The sequence below is a fragment of the Canis aureus genome, chromosome 32 (assembly GCF_053574225.1).
Source record: "Canis aureus isolate CA01 chromosome 32, VMU_Caureus_v.1.0, whole genome shotgun sequence".
Lineage (NCBI taxonomy): Eukaryota > Metazoa > Chordata > Mammalia > Carnivora > Canidae > Canis > Canis aureus.
This window is the reverse complement of record NC_135642.1, coordinates 28,309,108-28,331,429: the sequence shown is the minus strand read 5'-3', so window position 1 is coordinate 28,331,429 and position 22,322 is coordinate 28,309,108. Positions and strand designations below refer to the sequence as shown.

At 46.4% G+C, this 22,322-nt stretch overlaps 1 protein-coding gene across 3 annotated transcripts in view; it reads right to left on the bottom strand.

Moving 5' to 3' along the window:
- LIPC (lipase C, hepatic type) overlaps positions 1–22,322 on the bottom strand; it is a 159,780-nt gene that overhangs the window by 31,010 nt on the left and 106,448 nt on the right. For all 3 annotated transcript variants that reach the window (XM_077881255.1, XM_077881253.1, XM_077881254.1), the window contains exons 3-5: positions 4,682–4,869; positions 772–954; positions 95–212 (exon numbers count right to left, since the gene is read on the bottom strand). In XM_077881255.1, the coding sequence (XP_077737381.1) occupies positions 95–212; positions 772–954; positions 4,682–4,869 (489 nt within the window). The remainder of the gene's footprint in view (positions 1–94; positions 213–771; positions 955–4,681; positions 4,870–22,322) is intronic.

Below are 22,322 nucleotides of genomic sequence, written 5' to 3'. Positions count from 1 at the left end.
AGCAGAGACACTGCGCAAAGTGGGGGCAGTAATTACAGGACTGTAGTAGGAGTTCCTGCTCCACACCCCCACGGTAGGTATTGGGCACCGTTACCTGTAATTCTCCCAATCTTGTGCTTTCCGCCAATGTAATTGCCAGCGAATCCTGAGACATGTGCGCCCAGGCTATACCCAATTAGATGAACATTGCTTCGAGAAAATTGGGCAGATTCCTGGAAGACAGAGGCAATATGGTTCGAGGCAAGAGTTGCCAGATAGAAGCCTTGTGTGGGTCCAGCTTGTTCTGGGCTCCCACCTTATTCTTTGTGCCGAGTGGCAAGTGAGGTGCTTAATTCATCCTCCTGACCCACACTGGCTCCATACTTTGCTAGCACCCGCCTTTCCGGCTCAGCTACCTGGGACCCTTCCCGGTGATGCTGCCCCCCCGCTTGCGTGCCATTTACTAGGATGTTAACACCCTGTGCAGTGATCCTGTTCATTTCTATGGGTTTGATGGTGTATGGGTGTGTTTAGATCCCTTAGCTCATCCAAGGGAGTGGGCATAAAAGAGATAGTGGATGGGGGAGAGGGAGGGAAGATAGTTCTGCAAAATAGGGGTTCAGGCAAGGCATCTGAGAGAGCCCCAATATCCCATCCCCACCCCATGTCCTCCCATTCCTATGAGCTTAGCAGAATGGTTCTCCTGTCCGGGATGCTTTGGAGATCAGCTTAATTCACTTAGTCTTAGGAGAAGGGAGAGGCGGGGAGGGAAGGCGGGAGGGTGGGCCTTACCTCCAGCCACAGGATGAGAGCTGCCACCTCCTGGCCCACAAGGCGGGTGTTGCGGACGGCGACGGTGTAGTGGTGGTAGGCCAGGGTGAGCCAGTCAGCCAGCACCACGTTCACCGGCTGGGCCAGTCCAGACTTCAGTGCGGCGACCATCTGCCAAATCCAGCTTTCCAGGAGGCCGTCCACCTGCGGAGGGCCCGCAGAGTAGTCAGCTTAACTGGGAGGGGGCAGAGGGGGTGCTGCACTAGTCTTTTCTTTCTCCCTGTTCACCCCTTTTTTTTCTTTCTTAACTCTTGACTAATTAATGCTGGATCCTTCTTTCCAAAAGAAAGGGCTTAATGTAGGGTTGCTCGACGTTGGCACTACTGACATTTTGGGCCAGATACTTTCTGTTGTGGGGACTGTCCTGTGCACTGTAGGACAGGTAGCAATATCTCTCGTCTCTACCAAGTAGGTGCCAGGAGCACTCTTCCCCCTCCAAGTTGTGAAAACCAAAAGTGTCTCCAGGTTTTGCCAAATGACCCCTGGGGGCTACCCCCTGGCCTCCAGCTGAGAACGATTTTCTTAACGTGCTCCTATTTTAAGAGTTTCTGAGCCTTAAAATAATGGAGAAGTCTCTGCAACCAGGAGCTGAGAGCTGACCTATCCTCTAAGGGTCAGTTCAATTACCTCCCTGCCCGGGAGGCCTGCTCAGCCACAGTTCTGAATCCCAGCTCTGCTCCCACCCTGCATATGCTTGCTCGTGAGGGAATAAAGCACCATGAGCTGCAGCATGGCAGGAGCTCAATACACATTCATAGTCTTTCTGTGTGTGCGCCTTGTTTGAGAACCAACTTGCTGGGCACTCCTGATGAGTCCACGGAACAAAGCATTTGTGCTGTGTCTGCAGGATAAATAGGAGTTCACTTCTCAGGATAAGGGTGGGCTGGTGAATGTGAGGCAGGGTGTCTGGGGTGGTCTAGGCAGAAGGAAGAGCACTGCAGAGGGGCAGAATCATGAGAGGACCCTGTGGTATATCTGCAGGGAGAAGAATCTGGTGTGGTTGAAGACCAGAGGGGAGTGGGGGATGGAGGTGAGGGGGAGGAGAGGCTGGAGAACAATGCTGATGACGTGGGCAGTTCATTCTGGGGTCAAGTGCAACCACTTATGAATATGCACCCAGGGCTTTCCATGTGGATAGAGCACCTTGGGTTCAAATCCTGACTGTCCTAGTTAGTTAGGAGTTTGGTTAACTTTCCCCTATACCACTTTCCATCTGGAAAGTGGGGCTAACAGTAGCAGCCTTTCTCCGGGACTGCTGTGAAGATGAGATCAGTTAATCACTGTGACCACTTAGAACAGCACCTGGAACGCAGCAAGCTTTCTGTAAATGTGAGTTAAACAGAGTTACGCAGAGTTACGTTAGTAGTTACTGACACAGTGACGCAGCTCTTGCTGCTACTGTCACTAAGGGTGGTAGTTGTGTTCCCATCTGGATTTTAAGAATGAAGAGCTCATTCTGGGAAAGGACGCTCGTAAAGGTCCTATCTTCATGTTACATTTGTGAACGAGGTATTTATGTAGACATTAATTCAGTTAACAAGTATCTTTGGAGCACCCCATATATCATGGATACTGTTCCGCAGGAGAAGAAGAAGAACACTGTAGGCAGGAGACAAGGCAGGCAGCCTGAGCCAAGGCCAAGAGGAGAGGAAGGAGGCACAGGGGAGTGGGAGGAGCTAGGGCGGGTGGGTGTTGCTGGAGTCTAAGTGGTGGGGGGTGGGCAAGGGGGAGGCCAGGAGAGGGAGGAGGAGACAGCAAGGGCAGAGGGAGGGAGGCAGGGAGGCTGTGGAGGAGGCTGGGAAAGGTAAGGGGGGCAGGAGGAGTGAGTGGAGGCAGAGTGAGGGGGGCAGGGTCAGAGGGGAAAGCACAGGGAAGAAGGGGGAAGAAGCTCCAGCTCTGCTGTGTGTAGAGCTTTTGACTTGAGGGGTCCAGCTTCTCACTGCGCCCCTGCCCAGATCTGTCCTCCGGCTGCATTTCCTCCTTCCCACCTTCTCTCTTTTCTTGTAAGGAAAGTCCCTTTGGCCAAAGCAGCCGAAGAAACCGGATACTCTTCTCTAGTGACTGGCCTCCTAATCCCTTTCCTCCCCCACGGTTCCCACGGAAGAGCTTTTCTGTGGCTGATCTCTCATTTCCTTTCAAACAGGTTTCATCAGGTGAGGACCAGACCGAGTTAGATCCCTCTGACAAAGGCCCCAGGGACTGGGAGTCCTTGAGACTGTGAGCTCAGAGCGTGAGGGTGCTGGGTTTGAATCTCTGTCCGTTCTTGGCTGTGACTGTGGTAGCTGCTCAGCCTTTCTGAGGGCGGTTTCTTCTTCCAAAACATAGTAACCCACCTCGTTGGGAGGTGGGAGGATTCAATGAGTTGATGTATCACGTAAGGGGCCTAACTTGTAGTAGGGCCTCGATCTAGGTGAGGTCCCCTCTAAAGGGCAGGAAAGCCCAGCACCACCTCGACTGCTGACCTTGGGGTGTGTGGAACCCCCACAACCGTAGGGAGGGTATCCTTTAATCCTAGGGGGAAGCTGCTAGCAGGCTATAGGTGCCTCTGCTTTCTTTACCCCTAGCGATGGCAAGCACCCCACCTCATGGCTATACCCATGTGGCTTCACGTGGCTCCCCACTACCATGTGACGCCAGGCACAGGGGCTGTATTGTTCATGGGAAGGCTCTGAGCCTGCACATAGCAGGCTTTCAGTGAATAAATGTGGAAAGAGTGGCGGGTGGGTAGACGGGCTCAATTGGCTTTCTACGGTAGGACAGATGAAGGTTTCAAGAATTTTTTTCAAGTAGATGGCAGGAAAGGTTTCCAAGTCACGAAACAGATCCCCAAATCTCTGGAGGTTTCAAGTCGTGAACTAAGCTTCAAATTGTGGGTTGGTTGGAATCAGGGAGGCAGAAATTCCTCTTGGAGACAACTCCTTGCATAGTTTGACTTCAACCATTGCCCACAACATTCTCTCTCCCCTTTGTCTGGGATTTTTAGCGTTCCTAAAAGACTACATTTTCTCTAAGAGTCTACACGTCTCAGTCACCTTTTTACCTAGGTATGGCCAATGGATGTCAGTGGAAGCATTTCACAGATGCTTCTGGGCAGCTAGCCTAAAAAATACCCCACACTTTTATACCAAAAGCCATTGAATTGTAGGCTTTAAATGGATAAATTTTATGGTATGTGAATTATATCTCAATAAAGCTGTTAAAAAAACAACAACCCAGCTCTTAGACTCCTTTGTGTTTGCCCTTTACTAATAGCGCTACCTGGAATAAAGATGTGATGACTGGTGCTCTGGCTCCCATATTGGACTATAAGGACAAAGGCCTCACTCTAAGAACGGCAGAGTAGTAAGCTGGAAATGAACCGGGTCCCTGAGGACTTCATTGACCAAAGCCATTTATCCAGTTTTCGATTACATATTTCTAGATTGTTGTGTGAAATGGAAACAAACTTCTGTTTTATTTGAACTACCGCTAGTTGGGTTTCTGGTATTCACAGCTGCATTTAAATCTTAGGGTCACAGCATTTCATTGGGAGACTGTCTTTTGGCTTCCCATCTGAAACAGGCAGATTCACCTTCCTGGACCGCAACCTCTTCTGGGTCCTCATGTGCTATGTGACCTCCTTGAGCCACATTTTATCATCTGAAACGTGGAGATAATTATACTTTCCCTATCCTGCTTATTCATGGAATTGAGATAATCAATGAGATCCTGTATGGGGAAGTACTCGGAAAATTAGAATGCACTTTACAAATACAGTGCATGAAGTTGTTATCACTGGCTCCCTATCTTTTTTATTAAAATTGGACACGTGAGGGAGAAAAGCAGAAAATGTACATGCAGAGAGAAAAAAAGGCATGTCAGCATTTCCTACCGTCCACCCGTGGATTATCATCACCAGGGGCAGAGAGGAGTTGAAGCCACACTGCTGTAACGTGTCTGGGTGATTCAGTTGAATCTGACAGCCCTTATCCCTTTCTTCTTCAAAAAGCAGGAATCTGGTCTTTGTCTCCTGCGATGCTTCCATTGTCTCAGCAGCTCTCAATCTTCTTCCAAATGGCTCTGGAATGTAAGATTGGGGACAGTGCTTTACCCTGGCATCTGTTCCACCTCTGCTGGCTCTGGGACAGCCCAAAGGTTTCTAAGGGTACCAGCCAGTAGGGTTACTATGAGGTGCTGGAGGTAGGCATGAACCACAGCTTTTGGGGAACCCACAGCAGAATGCCCATTTCTCCCTTGGGAGATGATGAAGGGTGACCCTACAAGAACCCAATAGAGAGGTAGAGGGGGCCAGGTCCTCCATCCTGCCATCCTGACTATGGGATCAGCCAGCCAGATATTGGAGGACCTCTAGGACAATAGGGATACGGAAGAGACAGTTGAATGAGTATTTCACCCCAAATCACACTGTCAATAAGTGGTAGTGTCAGGATTTGAACCCAGGTCCCTCTGATTCCAATTGCCTGCATGCCTACATGCTGCAGAGACAGTGGATAGAGCACCTTAGTTAGATGACACTATGCATTTGCTCATGTAGTCCAGCCTGTTCTCACATGCAGACTCATTATACCGTGTAGCCTTGCACGGACCAGGTAGGGTTGGGGCGGAGAGAGGATCTCAGGAGTGGCCGATTCTGCTTGATGCAGGGAGGGACGTTCAGGGAGGACTCTTCAGGGAAAACGATGCTGATCTTGTCTGGAAGGATGGACAAGGGCTTGTGGGGCAGCGTGGATGGTAGGAGGGAGCAGGGGAACGGGAGAGTTCGGGCTCCCAGGGTGGCACTTTGTGGCACAAGGAGGAGTGCGATAAGCCTGGGCAGCCGAGGTGTCTGGGGCCCTGGGAGGCTGGGGAGTCTGGACTTTATGCCCTGGATGATAAGGCTGCTGCTAAGGAGTTTTTCAGCAGAAAAGGATAAATTGAGTATCCATTCAGAATCTTTCAAAGACTGTGGAAGAATGGGGGGGAGGGGAGGAAGAAAGATTGTTTTTAAGATTTTTACCTTCTGTTGTTTTCTCAAAATCCCTACTAGTCTTTCTTTTGGGGGAGCCCAATGCCAATCCTGAGACATTTTGGAGTGATGAGCAGTCGCACAGCTGCCACGCAAGGCCATGCTGTTGCCCGGACAGACACCTCTGCTCGGGGGCAGGGGGAGGCCCAGAGAGGTGCTGTGTTCTCAGGGCTGGGGCACCAAGGTGGGTGGCATCTTTTGTGCCAAGATTAGAGATCAGGCCAAGCGCTGGTGGAGGATGCCCTCATCCTCCCTTCTAGCCCAGGGTGGCTCTCTGGTGGCTGGGGGTGCACCAGCATTTTTGGTCAGTGAACTCAGTTGAACCTAATTACTAAGGATCTCGATCATTCATTCTGAGCTTATAAAGTCATTCAGACTTCTCAAACAATAAGTCTTGGGCTCTTGGTTTCAGGGGACAGCAGGAGAGAGAGATGATGAACCCACAAAGTACGAGGGGAGGTATTAATGAAACCAATTTTCCTACCCAAAGGTTATTAATTTGAAAGGTTATTCATTTCCAGCAAAGGGCAATGATTTTTCACCATGATGACAGAATGAAACGCATCATGTTTTATTAAAAGGAGATGTGAGTGAGAATCTGAATAACTGCTGTGATAATTAAGAAAATGTCTGCTGCCCAGTTTGGTTTTCCCAAGCTTATCCTCATCCCTGCTGGGGACTCCCAGCTCACGCTCCCCATTTCGCTGGCTGCACCACCCTCCTGGTCTTCTAAATGGAAGCTGGGGTGTCACCTTGCACTCCTACACCAGCCTTCCAATCAGTCTGAAGCTTTGAGTTCCCGAATATCCCTAGAAGCCAGTGCCCTAGCTCAGGTGCACATTGTTTCTTGATTGATTGTGACAGCTCCCTAACATCTCTCTCTGTGTCTCTCTCTTTCTATTTGATCTTGACATCCTCCCTCATGCTGCAGCTCAAAGAATCTTCCTAGAACAGGAATAACTCTCATATCCATTAGTGATTTTGAGCTTTGTGGTATCACAGCCAAGGCCACCACCCCCGTGATAATCCCTCATTCCTCAGCTCCTCCCCTCCTGCTACCCACTGCCAACGGTTCCCCCTACCTTTGCCCTCTCACTCCCCTCTCTGCCTCTGCTGCTTCCTGGTGAGCCCTGGACCATCCATTAAAATGGAACTCACATATCACACCCTGGAGGAAGCCTTCTCATCTAGCCAGAGATCATTACTTCCTCCTGCTGTCAGCACTGTATTGGGTCCTTGCTTCGAATGTGCTTGTCATGGGGCCTGGTAATTTATTTGTTGAGGTGTGTGCTGTTTTCTCCACCAGGCTGTGAGCTCGTGGAGGGCAGTGCTGGTAGGTGCTCAATAAATGCTTAGTGAATGATGCGTTCTGTGGCATCCAGCTCTGACATCAGAGGCTCAGATTTGATTTGTCAGCCATTCATGCACTGGCATTAACTAAATGTAACTAATTTTCTTTTATTTAGTGACGGAAGAGCTACCTCTTCCTTCGTTTTAGGATAACTGACTCAAATGCTAAGAAGACTATATATGAAAACAATATGGGGACAGAAATAGTGCCTATCTTATGAAGTTGTTACAAAGATTAAGTAGGATATTTGTAAAGAGCTCAGAAAAATGCCTGACACATAATTAGCACCTATGTAAGGCTGTGTTGTTAAAATAAGTACGAATGGGAGCATGCGGCATCTTGCATTTTTGATCTGTGAAATTCTTTCTTTCTGTAAAAATTTATTCCAGTTGCCCTCACAGGACCAATTCTGTCTTATGTGTATTTACTCTGGATTTAGCTGGGAGAGTAAGCTCTGGCCCCGGAGCCTAGGGCCTCAAGGCTGTTCAGGAGAGTGCTCTGAAAAAGGAGTTGTCAGATAGAAAGGCCCATAAACAATTGAACAGAACTGGGCTCTCCCTCTTCTTCCTGGGAGCTTGGCTTTCTTATAGCACATATAGGAGTGAGGAAATTGCGTATATATGTGTATATATTCATTTCTTTCCTCCACAAAAACTTGCGAAGCATATATTATGCCTCAGGCCTTGGCTAGGTACTATTTGGAGGCACATAGGGCACGACCTCTATTTTTCAGGAGTCCCCAGTCCAGTGAGAGTGGTCAGTATGAGAACCAGTCATTGCATGTGGTTGCTGTAAGTGCTGCAGTGGAGGGACATCCTGAATAGGGCCTGCCCCTATCAGTTGCCCCATCAGTTGAGTCTAGAAGGATGAAAGATTCCTGAGGAGCTCACATCTAGGACAAACTGTTGAAAAACGTGAGGCTCTGGTACCTAAAAAAAATAAGATTTAGTGGAGGACATGAGGCTCAAAGAGGCTGCTGTGGGGAAGAGGGCTGAGAATTCCCTTGTGCAATTCCAGGAGATAGAGATGGAATCAATGGGTGGGTGTGGCACAGAAGAAAATTTTAGACTTAAAGACATTTGCAAAGATTCATGGTTGAACAGATTGGGACAAGGAGAAAGTAAGGGTAATAAAACAACAAAGAGAGAAATGCTAACAGATTTGCACTCTAAAATTCATGTGATGTGATCATCTAATGTTGCTGAAGATGGGCCACAGCTTTTATTCTGGAGCTTCTTATTGGCCAAATCAGAGAGGGAAACAGGAGCAGTTATAGGATTCATGGTGTCCAGTTGCTCACACTTTGCTGGTCCTGAAGCCTGAGATGGTTTCCCTATGTGTTATTGTGAAAAGAGGCCACTGGACGAAGCCTTGCCCAGTGATCACTGTCTTGAAGATCATTCCTACAAAATATATGGTAGCAGGTTTTATGTGGTTGACTCTGAGAGTGCTCAGCCATCCTCAACAGAAGCTGCAACCACAGTGCCAAAAAGCATTTAAGTCACAGTGAATCTCTGTGAGGCTCTTATAATCCAGCAGTAGTCTCTGTGACCGAGGGAGGCAGGGGCCAATTCAGGTAACATTTTGGGTTATAGGAAGGAATAGAGCTCCAGAGCCCGAGGGTCTGAGCCTCCATGGGAGCCAAGTCTGATTGCCCCTTTTACAGAACACAGAGAATGCTAGTGCATTCTCAGCCAAGCCCTGGCATCAAGGACACACAGCTGTTGCCCTACCCACATGTATACCAAACTCTTTCCCAGGCTTAAGCCCTGCATGTAGCCAGCTCTTGACCGAGCACCTCTACCAGGGGATCTGTTCAGTACTGCCAACCCAGTGAGGCCCAACTGAATTTATTTTCCTTCCTTCCAACCCATTCTTCTTCCTTTCTCTCTACATTTCCTATTGTGGTGAGCAAAACACAATTATTTGTCCATTGTGTTGCTCAAACTAGAAAGTTCAGAGCTGTTCTGGAATGTTCTCTTTGTCCCTTTGGTGACCCTCAGGGGTCACCAAATACTGAGGACTCAGCCTCATGATTATCTTTTCTGTCCCCTGCCACTGGCCTAGTCTAGAACCTCATGTTACTTTTTTTTACATTGTGGAATTGAAATAGCTTCTTAACTGTTTTATATTTTATTTGTAGAATTAATACACACTCGATGTCTATGTATATATACATATAATTTGAAAACTGCTGAAAATGAAGAAAGAATCTCACTACTGGGACAAAAACACAACTAATATTTGGAGTAGTTCCTTCTAATCATTTATTATGGAGTTCCATAGATATTTATTTTGGAGTGCCCAAAATTGAAATCATATTATGCAAATGATTTCATATCCCTCTTTACCTGTCAAGATAATTTTCTTAATAGCGCTACAAATTCTTCAAAATCATGCTTCTGAAAAGTGGCATCATTTGTTTACTTATTCCATTATTGTTGGACATTCAGGTAGTTTCAAGTTTCTTTTTTTTTTTTTTCTATTAGAAACAATACCCTGATGACCATCTTTATACATAAATCTTTGTCTGGAAAAATCTATGAGTATTTTCTTAGTATAGATTTTCGAAAGTAGAATTGTTAGCTCCTTAGGTGTGATCTTGTGGATATCTCTTTATGTATGCATATATATCCAAATTGATTTTCTGCACTTTTTAAGCTAATATTTATTGAGCATTTTCTCTGTGCCAGGCACTTTCCTAACAGTCTTCTTTGTACTGACCCATTGAAACCTTACAGCAACTCTGTGAGCAAGTTGTGAAAAAACCCAATGATTCTGTTATGAGTGGGGGTGGGGGGGTCGGGGGGAATGTGTTCCAATTGTATTTGATAGGAGTAGCTCTTTCTCCGAGTGTGTCTTCTACAAATGTTATTTTCTCTTGTCTTTAGAAGCGATAAAGGCACCCCAGTGATATGAATCTGGGGATGAGGCTGTGGTTTTGAGAGGGAGACTATTCAAGGGAAAAGGTCGGTTCCTTTGTGGGAGTCATCCCCTGTAACCTGGAAGGTGGCTTGATGGGCTAAAGAGGCTCAGGGCTGCCCTGTGCATGACTGCAAGTTCCTGGGGGCAGTGAAGCTTCCTCAAAATCAGTTGGAAGCGGAAGCTGGGTACAGCCATTGCATTTCTAATATTAGGTTCCTTGCAGCAAATAATTTCTCCATTCCTAAGTCAGCCCCCAGGTTTGAGAGTTCCTAATGTTTCATACAGGAGTGAATTATTTCATTTTCTTTTGGGTAAGGACATCATTAGGTGGTGACTGCAGGCAGCTGAGCTGGCTCAGGAGAGAACCAAGGCTTCTGCAGTAGAAGGTCTCAATGGGAGGCTGTTATTCTGAATTCTGCCCCTGATACCTGGGCTAGGTGCTTTTGCTTAGTTCCTTGTTTTGTTGAGCACCTCTCATGGCTGATGCTCAGGACATGAGTGCGTAATACTGGAGCCACAGGTATTAATATGCCCCTCGCAGAGTTGTTTGTGAAATATCTTCATATTTATTATTTAAATTGCAATCCTGTGTGTTTGTGTGTCATTTGTTAACTTTACACCTTTGTAACTTTATAACATGTACTGCTGAAAATATTCCCAGACCTGGGATTAGTGAGAGGAGCCTCTGAAAGACCATAATTTCATGATAACTCTGAGCCCCACCCCACCCTACCGCCCCCCAGTCATGTCCTCTGTTCAGAATGGAAGGAACCTATGAAATAAATGTAGCCAAAGGCTGCATCATCCCTGGCTGTTGTGGTCAGGCCTGTGATTTGTACATGCACAACGCTGACTTCAGAATTTCTAGCATGATGGCAGGATGGGAAAACTTAAATAAGAGTTTAGTTGTGGCTGGGCCTTTGGAGATTCAGCTCTTCGCTGTTGCTGATCTTTGGTGATAAGCAGATTCTGCCCAAGGCTGTGGTGAGGAATGCTTCTCTGACTCCACAATCTAGAATTTTGCCCATCACCATTTTGTTGTGAAATAAGACGATGAGGTAAGGGATGGAAGGAAAGCTATTTTCACAAGTCTGATTTATTCTGTTTACTTTGTCTACTTTGGCCTGATTTTGCTTACCATCCTGTAGCCTGAGATTACAATCAATCTCTCCTTGGAGATTAAGGAAGAAAGTAAATATAGAGGCTATGTTTCTTTTTATTGGAATTTTTTTTCTTCCAAACTTTCTTCTTTTTTTCCCAAACCCAAATGTGGGGCTTGAACTCACAACCCTGAGATAAAGACCTGAGCTGAGATCAAGAGTTAAACCAACATTTAACCAATTGAACTGCCCAGGTGCTCCCTCAAACCTTCTTAGGCTGTATTCCCTTGCAACTCTGGCTAGAATCAGATTTTTTTTTTTTTTTTTGGTCTTTCAAAAAATCTGATTATGAAAGACTATGCTGTTCAGGAAAATTTTCCTTTTTTTAAAATTTTATTTATTTATTTATTTTTTCAGGAAAGTTTTCCATTTGTACTCAATACTCTAGGAATAATGGTGCTTACTTTTTTGTAAAGTGGTTCCAAGGTCACAGGCACATTCTGTTCCTAATAGGTTCAAGATAGAGTGAGCAACTGTCCTGTCAAACCACGATGAGTTGGTTATTCTAGTTCAAGGGCAATGGGATGAATAGGTGGAGAGGGAAAAGACGATAAAAATTGCCATCCCTGTTGATGATTGTTCTGAAGAGAGTTTTTATCCAACATCCAGGGTGCATAACTTCCTGCCTGGTCTTTCCCCCTGGGGAACAAATGTGGTCCCCTGGCCTGACACACTCTGCTATTGTGTCCTATTTGCCTAATGAACATCATTCTTTCTCCCAATCTAAATTCAATCTTCATTTCCTTGGGGAAAATTTCTCCGAGTTTCCTCACTTGATCACATTTCCCTATTATTTGTTCTTTTAGGTGATTTCACAGTTGTTAATTTTCTATTTGAGTATTCATTACATAAATATCTCTCTCCCCTATTTGGTGGTAAGCTCCATGAAAGCAGAACCTAGGTCTGGTTTTGCTCACATTAAAACTTTAGTTAGAAAAACAAAAAAAACAAAAAAAAACAAAACTTTAGTTAGTACAGCAAGGGGCTGTAGTGGTGAGGCCCCAGACTAGGAGCCATGTGACTTGGGCCTGAGGTCCATTTCCAATACTTACTACTCATGTGACCTTGGGCAAACTACTTAACTTCTAGGTGTCTGAATTTTCTATCACATCATCTGTAAGATGGACATAATAATAGTACTTACCTTAGAGAAGTATCATGAAGATTTGATGCGTTAGTATTGATAAATTCTGTAATAGAGCCAGGCATGTAGTGTGTGCTATATAAATGCTCACTATTATGATAATTTGCCATAAAAGATTTTGTTGGAGGGATGAAAATTATCTTGAAATGGATCACCAACCTAAATTTAGAAGCAAAACGCATAAAAATTCTAGATGAAAACAGGAGAAAATCTTTATGACATTGAGGAGAGCAGAGATTTTTTTTTAGGACGCCAAGAGCACAAATCATGACAGAAAAACTTGAAAAATTAAATACATCTGATCTTTGAAAGATCCCACTGAGTAAATGAAAAGCCAAGCCAGACTGAGAGAAAATATTCGAAATACATATATCTAACAAAGGATTTTGATCCAGAACATATAAAGAACACTTACACCTCAAGTATAAAAAGACAAACCCAATTATAAAATGGGCAAGAGATTTAAACAGCTACATCTTATAAAAAGATTATATAAGTAGCACATAAACACAGGACAAAATGCTCAACATCATTATTCGGGAGGGAAAGGCGAGTCTAAATCCCAACAAGAGACCACCTCTCCACCTCTAAAATCCCTAAAATGAAAAAGACCGACAGGATCGAGTGCAGGTGGCGATGTGGAACAGCTAGTTTTCACATATGGCTGGTTGGATTGCAAAAGACTGCAGCCACTTTGGAAAAGTGTCCTGTCGGGCAACCCCGGTGGCTCAGTGGTTTAGCACCGCCTTCAGCCCAGGGTGTGATCCTGGAGACCCGGGATCGAGTCCTGAGTCAGGCTCCCTACATGGATCCTGCTTCTCCCTCTGCCTGTGTCTCTGCCTCCCTCTCTCTCTCATTAATAAATAAATTAAAAAAAAAAAAAAAGGAAAAGTGTCCTGTCATTTCTTATAAAGGTAAAGGGACCATAAGGCTCAGCAAGTCCAAACCTCAGAGCTCACCCAAGAGAAATTCAAACGTACGTCCACACCAAGATACAAGCATTTACAGCAGCTTTATTCACAATAGCCCCGAACTATCAACAACCCAAATCCCCGTCAACTGGTATAGGAATAAATGCGTACAGGGAATATACCATAATGGGCTACCACTCAGCAGTAAAGGGAACAGATTTTGGATACACACAAGCGTGTAGCATAGACGAATCTAATATGTGGGTCTTTCATGGTGCCATGTTTTTTTGTTTGGTTTGGTTTGAGTGTTTTTATTTGACATCGGATTTCAATCTCTTTTATTTGCTTAATAATGAAAACTGACCTCTCACGGTGAAGTGTTCACAACTGCATGCTAGCTCAACTGATCCCCCTTTCATCCTCCCCTTAGAATCCAACACTTGCTTTGTCATAACACCGGCAAGGAAAGAGCTCTGGTCCTTGAGGGCAAAATGGGGATGTGCGTACATAGACCATAGTGGGTGGGTCCTCACATCATGGTTTGTATGGCAATGTTTGGTTTGGTAAATAGGAGAGAAAAGGATAAGAAGAGAGAAGAGAGTCTCATTATGAAAGAGATGGGAGTGCACTTCAGTGCCCCGGGTGGCTTGATCTGCAGGGCTAGTCACCCTGTGCGTGCTCCCGCAGGCCACTGCCAGGTGTCAGGGTCTAGAATCCCAGGGTGGGAAGCAAGCTCAGGCACGACCCAGCCAGCCCCTCCCAGTTTCTGGCTAAGGAGAAGGTCCAGGGAATCTGGGGTAATGGCTGGACCAGCACTCAGGCTTTCAGACCCACCTACACTAAGTGAAAGGTTGGATACTGTGTGATTCCATTTATATGACACGCTGGTGGAGAAGGTCAAACCAGCGAGAGAGCAGACCAGGGGTTCCCTGAGGCCAGGAGGTGGAAGAGGCAAAAGGGAAACCTTCGGACGGATTGAAATGTTCTGTATCTTGAGGATGGTAATGGTCCCTTAGATGTACAGAAAAAAAAAAAAAAGGTTGCAAAAATAAACTGCAGTCACGCAGCACTGTGGTTTCTCCACGTCAGTCAGGGTCCAGGCCAGGGCACCCTAGGCTGAACAGCAGGCTTTCCGTGTCAGTTACTTGTGCAGGGCTGGCTGGCCTGCGAGCAGGGTGTTTCTGAGTCCTCTCGGGGTTGGCGTCAATCGGCAGGGAGAGCTCCTGCCCTGACTTTGTTTTTTGTTCTTTTTTTTTAATAAAGATTTTATTCATTTATTCATGAGACAGAGAGAGAGAGAGAGAGAGAGAGAGAGAGAGAGAGAAAGACAGGCAGAGGGAGAGGCAGGCTTCCTGCAGGGAGCCCGGTGTGGGACTCAATCCTGGGACCTGGAATCATGCTCTGAGCCCAAGGCAGATGCTCAACCGCTGAGCCACCCAGACGTCCCTCCTGCCCTGACTTTGAACCAAATGCTAAGATTGGTCCAGGACAGGCCAGACCTCCAAGACCTCAGGGAGACCTGGCATACCTGGAGGCCCTTCCAAGGCCCTTGGGGCCTGGGATGACCATCCTGGGGAGGCCTGGGGAGGCCAGGGGAGGCCTGGAGATGACCAGCCTGGGGAGGCCTGGGGAGGCCATCCTTGAGAAACCAGGTCATCTGGCCAGAGTGTTAGGGATGCAAGGGGCCTGGAGACCACGCAGCGTCCCGGCATCCAGTCTGGTTACTGCCTACTTTTAATTCTCTTTCCATGCATCACAAACAACCTACATTTATGGAGGAGTAATTCATTTTCCTGCTCTTCTTAAGTAAGGACATGGATAACAGCACCAATCTACTCTTCTAATCCTCTGGAGAGAATCAGTGTTACCACATCAAGAAGACAATTCCAGTGAAATGCAAGGAAACGCGACATTCCGTTGTCTTGTGTGATACAATCTTCCTCTACAACTTGTTTGAATGTAGCGGAGTGATGCCCTTTGCCCACCTCCAACCGTTACTCCCCAGGGACCAGGGACCTCTTATTGGTAATAATCCGGTCCAGCTGCCTTATTTTACCGGTGAAGCTGGGACTCAGAGAGGCCAACTGATAAGCCCCAAACCAGGCATCTAGTTAACAGCAGAATCAAAAGAACTCAGCTCTCGCAACATTCAAGACAGCGTCTTCCTGTTCTGCTGGGGGAGAGGAGACCCCCCTGCATCCCTGCCAGATTTTTGGGACTCTGTTCCTGTCACTGGTATAAAGCTCAGAGGGCTCATGTACCTTGCCTCACAAAGGCTGACCGACCCCCCGAAGTAAGGTCCTTGGATGTCAAAGAGGATGTGGGTCTTGGGTCACCGAAGAGAGTGGCTGGGGCACCCTCTTGCCTGTGGGAAATACCCCCAATTGAGGTGACCAGAGTAAGAAAACTGTAAGCCCCATGACCCCTTCCCCTCCAACACCTGTCAGAACCATTGTCTGCCAGCCTCACCTTCAGACTAGATGTCTTTTTTATTTTGATTTTTTATTTTTAGTAGCGTCTATGCCCAGTGTGGGGCTTGAACTCACGACCCTGAGATCAGGAGTCACATGCTCCACCAGCTGAATCAGCCAGGTGCCCCCGGCCTAGATGTCTTCCTTGTATCACAGAGGTAGCACTAGAACTCTTACACAGCCAGGGGGCTGTGATGTTGGCGTCTGACCAGAGTCAGGCTGCGGGAAGCTGCCCAGGAGCTGGGACAGTCACAGGTCCTTCTGCAGCTCTTGGAATGGTGGATCTTGGTTTAAAGTCACGTCGCCAAGTGCTATTTTAATAGATTAACTGAAAAATGTCCTTGTTTCAAAGCTTTGTTTGGCTGCGTAACGACTGGTCTAACCCCTCCCTTTGCTCTTTGTTTCTCCTATCGCTCCCTCCTGTCTTTGGCGTGATCGACACAACTGCCAAGTGACAGGAACAGAAGGAGGGGCAGGGGCAGAGGACCTTAACTCTAATTATGGGGTTTAGGGCACTGTCGGATGGCATCACAGTCAAGGGCTCTAGGAGTACTTGAGTCTTCCCCAGCCCTGAGCCACCCACCTCACCGAACAAGCACGCTGGGAGCAATGGTAGGTGGGGGATCCCATATTTCTTTGGCGGAGAAGAAATACGGGTCTCTTGGTCTCTTGGTCTGGCTCTGCGTCTGTGCACTATCCATGGCCATACAGGTGGTCAGCTTTTGTATTTACCGTGTGCAGACGCCCTGCTAAGCCTTGTGATGCTTCCTCTTGCTTTGTGTCTGCTGAGGCCCCTCTTATTCTCAGCTCTAGAGACAGGCCGGACCCGGGATGGTTTTTCCAAACAGACCTTGGGCCGGTAGTCTGAATGGAAAAAGAGGACACAAATCCTTTTGTCCAACTTGGCTTCCCAGTGGCACAGCTTTGGGGCTGGTGTCGAGGTGGGGCTACTGTTTACTCTCATGTTCTCGCTCATTCTTCTCTTGGTCCCTTCCCCAGTGCCAGCTCTGTGCCAGGCTTTTTCCCAGAAATGAAAGTTGCTCTCATCTAAATGGTTTCTGGGGCAAGTATCAGGTGTCTTCCCCATTCTTTTAAAAAAATGTATTTGTTGCACAAAAGCAGGGTAACAGCAGGAAACAAAATTCAACAAAGTATTCTCATATTCTCATCATCCTAACGGAGGGACTTTTCATTTTCTTGTGTTTCTGTATACAGGATAGAAACAGAATTGCTTTTTGCTTTTTTTTCATTTCATATGATACAATAAACATCTCTCCATATCCCTAATGGAGTTCGTACTCCTCATTTTTAAAGGCTGAGTAATATTCCACGGAGGGGGTGTCTCATAATTTATGTAACCGTTCCCCTATCTAGGACAAGTAGTATATTTCTGATTTTCTACTTTTATGAGCAGAGCTGCAATGAGCCTCACGCAGAGAGTAAGGAGTAAGTCCCCCACGGGGTGTCAGCCACAATTATTACCGACCCCAGAGAACCCCCGTAAGACCCTGAATGTTCTCATTAAAGGTGATGATGGGGAACTGGGGAGGGAGTGGAATTGGTGAGGCAGGATAAACGGCTGTTTATGTGGCTGTCATTTATTTTTCACCAGTAACTCAGAACACCTCATTTTATCCAGGCCTCATAACACCCCTAGGAGTAGGTGCTATTCTAAAAGGAAATTTGGGGGGATCCCTGGGTGGCTCAGTGGTTTAGTGCCTGTCTTCAGCCCAGGGCATGATCCTGGAGTCCTGGGATCGAGTCCCACATCGGGCTCCCCTCATGGAGCCTGTTTCTCTCTCTGCCTCTCTCTCTCTCTCTCTCTCTCTCTGTGTGTCTCTGCCTCTCTCTCTCTCTCTCTCTGTGTCTCATGAATAAAGAAATAAAATCTTAAAAAATAAAATAAAAGGAAATGTGGGTCTCGAGGATTAGTGTCTTGACCAAGGTCATGCAGGAGGCAGCCGAGCTGGGCCCCGTGTGGCGGGCGGCTTCCTTGTGGTCCTGGAAGCTCATCACCTGCTCAGAACCACAACCCCCCCCCCCCGCCCTTGAGAGGCTTTCAGTCTCCCTGGGATACTTGCTGACCATGAGGTTGTTGAAATCAGCCTTAGAGTGGCACTCTGTGGTCACCAGGGTGGCGGTGTTGAACTGCATTTCTGTGGTGACTTTGAAGAAGGCTCAGAGCCTAATGTGGAGACATTTCACATGAGGCAAGCAACTGAACATGTTCTTTTTTGCATCCACTGTATCTGCTTTTATAGACAATGTGGCCTTAGATGCTCAATATTGTGTCACTCGTATTTGGCTCTTGGTGTGTCTGTGTGTTGGCAGATCTCTACGAGGTCCTGGTTTCCTATTAATTTGTCTTTGTTGACCTTGACTGAGTCATGTAACTTGCTGGACCTCGGTTTCCTCATCTGGGGAATGAGGGGTTGGGAGAAGCTGGCTCTGAGGTCTCCATGGTGGTACAGAGAGACGTCCTTGGCTCCTTTAGTTAGCTGGACCAGGGTTCTAGATGTGGCTTTTCTACCTTTCCACCTCTGGATAACGGAAGGGTTGGGAGAAGCTCCTGGGGTCCCTCTGGGTCTAGGATGTGAGTCCTAAGACTGTCCCATCTCAGAGTTGCAACAGGTGAAAGATACCAGAGGGAAGTATTTGCGAAGCCGAGCAAAAAGAAAGGTGAGAGTCAGAGTAGCGTGACTTGGGGGTTCCTGGCACTGTTTGCCCCAGAAATGCACCCCCGGCTCCTGTGCTGGAATCTGAAGCTGATGTTCTGCAAAGGTAAATACTTGCAACGTGAGGAAAGAACTAAGCATTAACTTGGCCAAACAACCCCAAGATTACTCTCTGAGGCAAAAATAAACATTGGTGGGCAATGTGAGCTGAAGCACGTACAGGGACTCGGGAGCTGCCTGATGAGGAAATGAGCTGGATCCAACCTCTGAGCCTCCTTGGGGCTTCCCTGTGTTGTGGCCTAGGGCTGAGAGGGCCAGTCATTGGGCATGATCTTGGAGACTGGCAAACCACCATTGGTTCATTTTACCGCACATTTAGTGAGCACCTACTATGTGGCAGGGATGGTGCTTAATAGTGTAGATACAACAGTGAAGAAGACATATCATACTTTTGGGGTGCCTGGGTGGCTCAGTGGTTGAGCATCTGCCTTCAGCTCAGGTCACGATCGTAGGGTCCTGACCAGGGTCAAGTCCCACATCGGGCTCCCCGCAGGAGCCTGCTCTCCCTCTGTCTATGTCTCTGCCTCTCTCTCTGTGTCTCTCATGAATAAATAAATAAAAAATAAATATATTTTAACGAAAGACCACACTTTCAAGAAGCTCATGGGCTTTTGGTGGAAGTACATAAGTAGACAATAGTTTTCAGCTTGGTAAGCATTTTCATGGTAGAAGAATAGAAGAGGCATCTACTCAGCCATAGGGTGGCTGGTATGAAGGCAGCCAGAGGAATCCCATTGCTGGTTAGTGTCACCAGTTCCCCAGATCATCTTGGGGATTCCAATCAAGGGTTGGTCTTGTGGGGAGAGGGCTGTGGAATGTGGAAGGAGGAAGAGCCCATGAATGGCCAATGCGGTTACTTCTATACTTATAGAACTTGAGGTCATGGCTGTAGACTCCACCCTGGGCCCTTCAGACTTTCTGAGACTGCATCACCTTTGAGGCTCCCCAGGCTCTGGGGTCTGCAGCACAGCTGTTCCCATCATCAGCAGGTTCATTTCCTGATAAAGAAATAAGGAGTGGTTCCCTGGCTGGCCCAAGGCCAACAGTGAGCTAAACAAAATCAAGCCGGGCCCAGAATCCCATTTCTCTACCTCTCCCTCCGTTATGTCTAGGTTCTGAGACCACAAGACCTTTTAGGCCATGTGCTTTTACCCTTGTTTCACTTTCCCTGAGATAATAATCTTCTGCCCTGTCCTCCCTGCACTGCCTATGTCCGGAGGCACTGCTGACTGCAGCTTGTCAGACCCTATCGGACCATGGATATGTACTGCAACAGTTTGGGGGGCACAAGGGCACCTGGGTGGCTCAGTGGTTGAGGGTCTGCCTTTGGCTCAGGTCATGATCCTGAGGTCCAGGGATTGAGTCCCGCATCGGGCTCCCTGCAGGGAGCCTGTGTCTCTGCCTCTGCCTGTGTCTGCCTGTGTCTCTGCCTCTCTCTCTGTGTCTCTCATGAATGAATAAATAAAATCTTAAAAAAGATTTAAGATTTTTGTCTGTGTCTGCCTGTGTCTCTGATTAATGAATAAATAAAATCTTAAAAAAAAAACACAACAATTTCTGGGGCACCATGAAAGCAATGGTGGAGGCAGAGTAGTGTGGAAAGAAGGGCACTGGCTTTGGAGGCACTTGGTCCCGTATATGATTCTCTGTCAGTTATTAGTTGTGTGATCTTGAAAAGTTCACTTCACCTGTGGGAGCTTCCATTTCCTTCTCTTAAATTGCCACCCTGAGTATCCATGTCATAGGGCTGTTGTGAGAAGCAGATGAGACTTGCTGAAATGTTTACTATCGACATTCAATATACAGCTTCTCTTTCCTTTCAAAGCTTACTTCAGATCTCCTCCATCTCATGACTTGACCCAACAGAGTTCTTTCCAGATACTTGTTGGTGTGTATTCGCAAAGATTTTTGCCAGCCTATTTAGCACCTTTCTGTGAGTCGTGTTTACTTCTTTTAGGCAGCATGTCACATGTCTTGGCAAGGATGCTGTGCCTTTGTGCCAAAAGGAGGCCCCTCTTTGGAGTGAGATAAACGTGTAAAGTGCCTCCCACATGCCTGGAATATGGCAAGTTCTCAATGAACAGAGGTGGTTATTGTGTTATGGGTGGTAACGGAAGTAGTGATTGGTGTTTGCTATTACATCTTTCTCTTTGAAGGGTCCTTCCATGCCTCATCTGTAATACATCATGAACAGATAAAATATCAGATCGGGTAATTCTTCATGTCTATGTGATATGGGATCCCTTTCATTTCAAAAGGTCGGATGGACCAGGAGAGATCAGTGTTGGAATTTGTAGGGTGTAGACCCTAGGAAGCCCCTGGGGAGATATAAGTCTCATACTTGATTTTTCTCCAACAAATCTTCCTCCAAAAGGTGCATGGAATGTGTCCTACTGAGACTCTCCCCGGAGGAGGGTCCCTGTGCCTTGTTTGGGGCAGGTAAGCTGACTCTTTCTTATGGCTGGAAGCCTACAGGTATAGGCTGGCCTCCTCGTGGGAGAGAGAACACAATATGATAATGAGCAAGGGGGGAGCCCCAGTGACCAAGGAAACCATGAAAGAAAAAAATCAAGAATTATGAGGGAAGCTTGTCCTTACCATATAATAAAACCTACCATAAAAAGTCAGTAATGCTGGGGATCTCTGGGTGGCTCAGTGGTTTAGTGGCTGCCTTCGGCCCAGGGTATGATCTGGAGTCTCAGGATCTAGACCCACATCAGGCTCCCTGCATGGAGCCTGCTTCTCCCTCTGCCTGTGTCTTTGCTTCCCTCTCTCTCTCTCTCTCTCTAAGTCTCTCATGAATAAATAAATAAAATCTTTTAAAAAAAGTCAGTAATGCCTACTGTGTGTACTGGTGCATGGGCAGATAGACCAAAGAAGCAGAGCAGAGATCCAGAACACCTAGATACATATAGGAATTCAGTATTTGATAGCAGTGGCCTCTCAGATGAGTGGGGGGTAAAGATGGATTTTCAAATAAATAGTTTTGGGAGACCTGGCAAAAGATAGATATAGAAGTTGCAACTGTACTTCACACAATATACCAGAAAAACTCCAAATGAATTACATTTCTAAATGAAACAATGGAAACCATAAAATGACTAAGAGAAAATTTGCACAAATTCCTTTATAACCTTGTGAACAAAGATCCTCTGTGAGTCAAACTTCAGAATCTGTAAAAAAATTATTAAATTAGACTATGCTAAAACAAAAACTTTCTGTATGGCCAGCTCAGTTAATAAAAGAAAATAAAAATATCATTAGCAAAGTCAAAATGTGACTATCAAAGAGAGAACATAGTTGCATCTCAGAACACAAAGGACTTATTTCCTTTGATATATAAAGAGTGCCTAGAAATCAAGAAGAAAAAGACCAGCATCTCATAGTAAAATGGGCTGAGACCAGAAAGGGGTATTTCACAGAAAAAGGAATATAACCTATTCTCAATTCCCTAAAAAGAGAAATATGAGTTAAAATTATACTGAGACACAGGTCTTTCCTGTTGGGTTGGTAAACATTAAAGAACTTGATCCCACACCTCTGTGGAGAGGCTAGCAGGAATCCAAGGCAGTGTAACATAGATAGAGGGGGATTTGGTAACAACTATGAAAATTACAAATGCACTTGCTCTTTACCCAGCATTCCCTTCTTGGAAATTTACCCTGTGGATATATCTGCACACATATGAAATGAAATTAATGTCTGTAATTGTAAGATACGGGAAACATCCCAAGTGTCCATCTGAAGACCAGATAACCAAACTGGGGAGTGTCCCTCAATGGAATACCATGCAGTTGTACTGAAGAAAAA